Genomic DNA, 7,164 nt, shown 5'->3' with positions numbered 1-7,164 from the left:
CCAGGTGGAAAAATGAACTATGACTGGTGTTTATCAAATTTGTTATTTGTTTGTAATTTGTACCTTTAAAGATTATCTTTCTAGTCTAAATTTAAATGTCCTGAAATAAGGGAATGTGAAAAATGTTAATCCAATACCCAATAATAACTCCCTTTCTATTAAAACCCTAATCTTAAACCCCCCCCTCTTCCCACCTCCCAGCCCTGGTCCCCCATTTCATCTACTTCTCTATGATTTAAATATCCCATGGCTCCATTTCGAAAGTTTAAAATAAACAATTTCCTGTTTAAAATTAATCTCAGGAAATCCGCGATTTATTAGATTGTTTTTTTAACTATCTTAGAAACCCAGCTTTGCCTGAAAAACAAACTTTTTCATAAGTTGACTACGTCTCAATTTTTAAACCCATCAAAGAACATTCCAGTGGTTTTATACACCGAGTTCCACAATTTGAGGCAAATGGGTTAATGGGTTCATTAGGATCGGACATACAAACAGCCAAACAGCTAGATTCCTACTTGATACAAAAATGTTCTGTTTTACAGTTTAAAGATATGAAGACGATATTGAGGCAACCTTTTTTATTTGAATTCATGCAATCTTAGAATTTCAGGGTTTGTGAAAGCTCTGCTAAATTCGTACTAGTCCGACCCTGATTTGAGACTGTGCCGGGATTATTTCCGCTGCATGGGTCATTTCATTAAAAGTACGACATGTCAATTTGATGAAAAAGATATCTGTATCCGCCTGGCTTGTCCTATGACCGGGATTTATATGTATCTCTTGTTTATATATAGTGATTTGTCATAAATCAAATTATTATTTAATTCAGTGTTTCAACACGGATATTTTGATATACTGACTAATTTAAAAAGTAAAATATTAAGTTTGCACTTTTAATTAATTTTTTTCAAAACGTGGTCTGCTAAATGAATCTGTAATATTGGATTTAATGATAAAAAATGTAATTATATTTCACTAGCAAATCTAAGGCATATCAGTCAGATTAGTCATCTTTAGGCCTAGTGCTGAATGTTTTTTGACCAAAAAAAGGCCTGCGGAAGAAAGCACACCGAAATTAATTGCACAATTGACAGTTACACAAATTCAAACCTGAAGGTCACAGGCAACGCTGAGTATCTGTTCGCTTTGGTTTTAAATAGTGTAGTATATGGGTACGGGAAAGAATTTATTCGGTTATAATATTTACTAACAGTCATTATAAAGTATTAACTATACTTTCATAACATTTACTATTTAATTCTTGATAAATCTGGGCATTGAAGATTTTTATAGTAATTACTATCGATATCATAAAGATTTTAATTAATGATGATATCCATGTGAATATCTACCACTGTTGTATCCACTGTTGTAATATCCATTGTATCCATTGTTGTATCCCCTGTAACCGTTGTTGTATCCATTGTATCCATTGTTGTATCCCCTGTAACCGTTGCTGTATCCATTGTATCCATGATATCCTCCATATGACCTATGGGGATCAGCATCCCTCTTTCCACGATAACCTCCATATCCATATCCATAGTTGTTGCTGTTGTAATATCCATGTCCTTGGCTATAACTAGGATATCCATAGCTTCCACTATAGTATCCGTTGTATCCTCCATAATGTCTAGAAAATTCAGCATGAAACATAAATTTCTGGTTTAATCTTTTATAAAGAACCAATAAGATGGTTGGAAATCCTAATCCATTGTGATTTGTGAAAATAAGATTTAATTCTTACCCAGCATATCCCTGACCATAGGACCTATGAGCATCAGCAGAGGCAGAGGCATCAGCATCAGCAGACGCATCAGCTTCAGCAGAGGCAAAAGCGTTAGCCTCGGCATCAGCATCAGCATCAGCATTGGCATCAGCATCCCTCTTTCCACGGATTCCATGGCCGCCGCCATATCCTCGATTATTGGAATATCCATGACCGCTTTGATATCCATGTCCATAACTATAACCGGGATATCCATAGCTTTCATGGGATCCACTATATACAGAGCCATATCCATGTCCATATCCATATCCATATCCACTTCTGAAAAAAAAATGTATATGGCTATGACTATAATAATTTATTACTATTTGATTACTAGCTATTTAGTAAGAGAAAAAACAAGATGAGTGATTGAGAGAGAAAATACTAGAGAAATAAAGATATATAATTTGATAAAATCTGACCTATGAGCATCAGCATCAGCATCAGCATCCCTCTTTCCACGGATTCCATGGCCGCCGCCATATCCATGATTATTGGCATAACCATGACTGTTTTGATATCCATGTACATAGCTATTACTGGGATATCCATAGCTTCCATGGGATCCACCATATCCAGAACCATATCCATGTCCATGTCCATATCCATATCCATGTCCATATCCATAACCACTTCTAGAAAATAAATGTATATGGCTATTGGCTATAATGATTGAGATTTAAACATATTCATCATAGAACTAGCGTATTTTTGCAATCCTTAATAAATCAGTAAGAAACAAGGTGAGTGCGTGAGAAGGAAAATAAAGTGTTGACCGAGTTGACCAGCCTACCAGGGATATAAAGATTTATAATTTAATGAAATCTAACCTATGAGCATCAGCATCAGCATCTCTCTTTCCACGGTGTCCATAACAACATTCTTCAGCATCTCGTTTAACTACATTATGTACTTCAGCAGCATCCTGTAGAGGAACCCATTCTCCATTGCTGCAGGATACATAGCAGGATACAAACAGGATACAGGCCTAGAGATACATGATATACGATATATATATTTATATACTTATGTTATATAACAGGATACTAATAGAATACTGAATTAGACACATGATATAGGATACAGGCTATAGGCTATATTTTACAAGATACATACACATATCAGAACACAATTAGCATTTATGGCAATACTGTGTAAGTTCTTGAAAAGGTGATATAATAGAATTCCAGTACCTATATACAATACAATTTCAGTAAATTTATATAATACAATTTCAGTACCTAATTATGATACAATTCCAGTACCTAATTATGATACAATTTCAGTACCTAATTATGATACAATTTCAGTACCTTTATATAATACAATTTCAGTACCTAATTATGATACAATTTCAGTACCTAATTATGATACAATTTCAGTACCTAATTATGATACAATTTCAGTACCTTTATATAATACAATTTCAGTACCTAATTATGATACAGTTTCAGTACCTATATATAATACAGTTTCAGTACCTATATATAATACAGTTTCAGTACCTATATATAATACAGTTTCAGTACCTATATATAATACAATTTCCGTACGTTTATATGATACAATTTCAGTACCTTTATCTATATATAAATTTGGCTTGTCTGTCTGTTTGTCTGTCTATCTGTCTGTCTGTTTGTATCCAATAAACGTCAAAACGGCTGAACCGATCGGGCCCAAATTTTTTGTGGGACATCTAGGGACCCCACTGAAATTTTAAATATTTGTCTCCATCAAAATTCGATCTTCATCAAATTTTTGAAAATTTTGAAAATCCACGAATTTTTTTGTGAAAATCCGCGAATTATTTTTGTTTTGTTTTACGATGTACACAAAGAGAACATGTTCACAATTAATTTAGAAGATGGGCGCGAAGCGCCCTCTAAGGCTAGTATAAAACAATTTCAGTACATATATATAATACAATTTCAGTACCTAATTATAATACAATTTCAGTACCTATATAAATTACAATTTCAGTACCTATATATAATACAGTTTAAGTACATATACATAATACAATTTCAGTACCTTTATATAATACAATTTCAGTACCTTTATATAATACAATTTCAGTACCTTTATATAATACAATTTCAGTACCTTTATATAATACAATTTCAGTAACTTTACATAATACAATTTCAGTACCTAATTATAATACAATTTCAGTACCTATATATAATACAATTTCAGTACCTATATACAATACAGTTTCAGTACATATATATGATACAGTTTAAGTACATATACATAATACAATTTCAGTACCTTTATATAATACAGTTTCAGTACCTATATATAATACAGTTTCAGTACCTATATATAATACAATTTCAGGACCTAATTATAATACAATTTCAGTACCTATATATAACACAATTTCAGTACCTATACATAATACAATTTCAGTACTTATATATATACAGTTTCAGTGCCTTTATATAATACAATTTCAGTACCTATATATGAAACAGTTTCAGTACATATATATAATACAGTTTCAGTACTTGTATATAATACAATTTCAGTACCTAAATATAATACAGTTTCAGTACCTATATATAATACAGTTTCTGTACCTATATATAATACATTTTCAGTACCTATATATAATTTAACTTCAGTACCTTTATATAATACAGTTTCAGTACCTTTATATAATACAGTTTCAGTACCTATATATAATACAGTTTCAGTACTTATATATAATACAGTTTCAGTACTTTTATATAATACAGTTTCAGTACCTATATATAATACAATTTCAGTACTTATATATAATACAGTTTCAGTACCTGATTGTATTATTGTATTATTGTATTGAAATATATGTGCAAAATCTTGTATTGAAATATAAGCTGACTATATAGAATATATATGAGAATGTATATAATATACATGTTTTATGTTATAATAAATATCTCTCTGTATATAATTACCGAGATGAGTGTAGGTGAACCCATTGCTGTGAAGAATTGGTTCTTTATAAGACTATGCTAGGTTAAACACACTTTTATACTTAAAACCACTTTCACGCGCATAAATTTCAAAATATGGGTTCAATTAAACAAATTATCTCAACAATGAAAAAATGAAATTTCTCTACTTTTTAAGTTAACACTAAAATTAAACAAAATGCAAATTTTAGCGGCAATAAATATTTCCGAAATTTACGGAATTGAAATTGAAAAAGGGTATTCCCCGTTTTAATCACCAAGTTGCTCCAAATATCGTAAGGCATCTTTTCTTTTTGAAAATTGCGTCTCAAGCTGACAATATTCATATTTCATATTTTATTCAACTACAAAGCACGAGAAAATACAAATAAAAAAATCACAATTTCCTATGTAGTTTGGACCCGCCTAACCAGAGTAGGTTGTTTTAATTGGTTGGCCCACTATAAACGAATGAGAATTGCAGATAAAAACAATGTACATTGTACAATTAAACGTGAGAATGATGATAAATCAGGAAAATGTTAAGGAGTAAGTGAGGGAGTATAAGGTAAAGGGAGGATACTCAGCATAAGGGTTGGAACAGAGGGTAACATAAGTTATTAAAATCATGTTTATGAATTATGAATATTATGACGGAAAATCACCCTTTTTGATATATTAACCACAGTTCATGTGATTTTTACCTTTTCTTTCGAAAAGTTTACTTTAATTTGTCTCGGAAAATATAATATGCAGTTTTTCTCTTTGCATATCGATAAAATAGATTTAATTCTCTCTTATAAAAACATTTGTTTAAGAAACATATTTAACAGAAAGCACCTTTTTTAGGAAAACAAATTTTAAAGTAAAATACACGTACATCAAACTAAGTAGAACGAAATGTATCCTGTGTACTGAAATATGTTTAGTCTTTTTTATTTGTCAGTCAAAGTCCGTTAAAAAAAGCTTAAGCGTTCTTCTATACTTAAAAGTTTAAAATGTTGGAAAAGGGTTCTTAAGTTAAGATTAGATTAATTTTAATAAAAATCTCTTGATTACCTTTTCAAGACCTTATTGGTGTAAATTTATGTAACTTTATAGTTTCAATTGAGCGCCGGCTTAAATCTTGAAAAATTTAATACAAAGGAATTGAGTCTTTGTAACAAACTCAAATTTTCTCATTCCTCTATCTTTGCAAGCTGATGGTTAAAACCTTCGATATTATAAAGTCAGATTTTGTGATTCAAAATAATTCATAGTTTGAAATATCTAAGGTCTGCTGCATTGGGTTGTAAAGATATAGGGATTAGAAAAACAGTGTTTGTGGCAAAAACTCAATTCCTTTAAGTGGAACCAACTAAATTTAAACCGCAGCTCAAATTCTTTAAATTCGGTCTCAGACATCGCTTTTAATGGAACCGCTATTGATCAGGCGTTGCCATCAAGGGTCATTTGAAATTACGCTTACAGTCCCTTTAAGTCTAGAACAGTAAATGGCACTTCTTTTTTGAATCATGATATAATATTTTTTTGAATTTTCATCACATAAGCTAAACTAAAGAACTGAAGAGAAATATATTTTCAAAAACTGTGGAACTAATACCTACTTTACCTACTCATTTAGATCATTTAGATTTGGATCATCATTAAATCCGAATTTGAAATCATTAATATAGTAGGTAAATGAGAACACAGAGATCACGAACTTTTAAAAAAATAAAAAACTTAAAATTATTTGCAATTTTAGTAATATCAAAGAAATCTTAAGATTGTGATAAAATTGTTTTCGGATGCAGTATCGATAGGCATCCATTTATTTTATTTTGAAATGTCGCATTGACTTGTCCTTAGGTTTGACACCAGCTCACTTATTCCTTTTGCAGTCTTTTAACTGTTTCAAGTTTGCGTTTTAAAAGAGTTAAAAGAGTAATTCAGAAACATGATTTTTACTGGAAAAAAAACAAACAGATTATGTAGTTCAAGCAATGTGGAATTATAAAAATTTATATATCATATATGTCATCATAGTATTTGCTTAAGGTTAGAGAGCACATCTTAATACCTGGCACGGAATGAGATAATATAATTTAAAAACTAGTTTTTTTCAGTTGCGTAGACATGGGTAGTTGAATTGATTAAATGCATAGTTTTTAAATATTTGTAATTAAATGTATGCATTATATTCAGGGCGAGTCAACAAAAAAGTCTTCATAAAAAAAGTTCTTTGTGAAATTATTTTAAATATAATGTTTACTGATGTTTTAGAAGCTTTTCATTTTTGTAACTACTAGACCCTCCAAAAAAAAAAGCAGAAAAACAAATAAAATCTTGAAACAAGATTAAGAGATATCAATAGATTAGGCCATAAACGTAGTTAAAAGTGTCACAATCTTTAAAACGGTCTAAATTTTTTGAGACATTCAACGTTTCTTATTTTGAAGATCTATGCAT

The 7,164-nt window shown here is 30.5% G+C and overlaps 1 protein-coding gene across 1 annotated transcript; it reads right to left on the bottom strand.

Annotated features, from left to right (window-relative positions):
• Positions 1–1,168: 1,168 nt before the first annotated feature.
• LOC111716619 (prisilkin-39) lies at positions 1,169–4,797 on the bottom strand. Its single transcript, XM_023492091.1, has 5 exons — positions 4,717–4,797; positions 2,605–2,762; positions 2,197–2,409; positions 1,751–2,053; positions 1,169–1,636 (listed from the first exon to the last, which is right to left on the bottom strand). The coding sequence occupies exons 1-5, from the start codon at positions 4,738–4,740 to the stop codon at positions 1,327–1,329; spliced, it is 1,008 nt and encodes a 335-aa protein (XP_023347859.1). The 5' UTR covers positions 4,741–4,797; the 3' UTR covers positions 1,169–1,326.
• Positions 4,798–7,164: the final 2,367 nt, after the last annotated feature.

Source organism: Eurytemora carolleeae, unplaced genomic scaffold (assembly GCF_000591075.1).
Source record: "Eurytemora carolleeae unplaced genomic scaffold, Eaff_2.0 scaffold2124, whole genome shotgun sequence".
Taxonomy (NCBI): domain Eukaryota; kingdom Metazoa; phylum Arthropoda; class Copepoda; order Calanoida; family Temoridae; genus Eurytemora; species Eurytemora carolleeae.
Note: the sequence above shows the minus strand (reverse complement) of the source record. Positions and strands in the feature narration are given on the sequence as shown.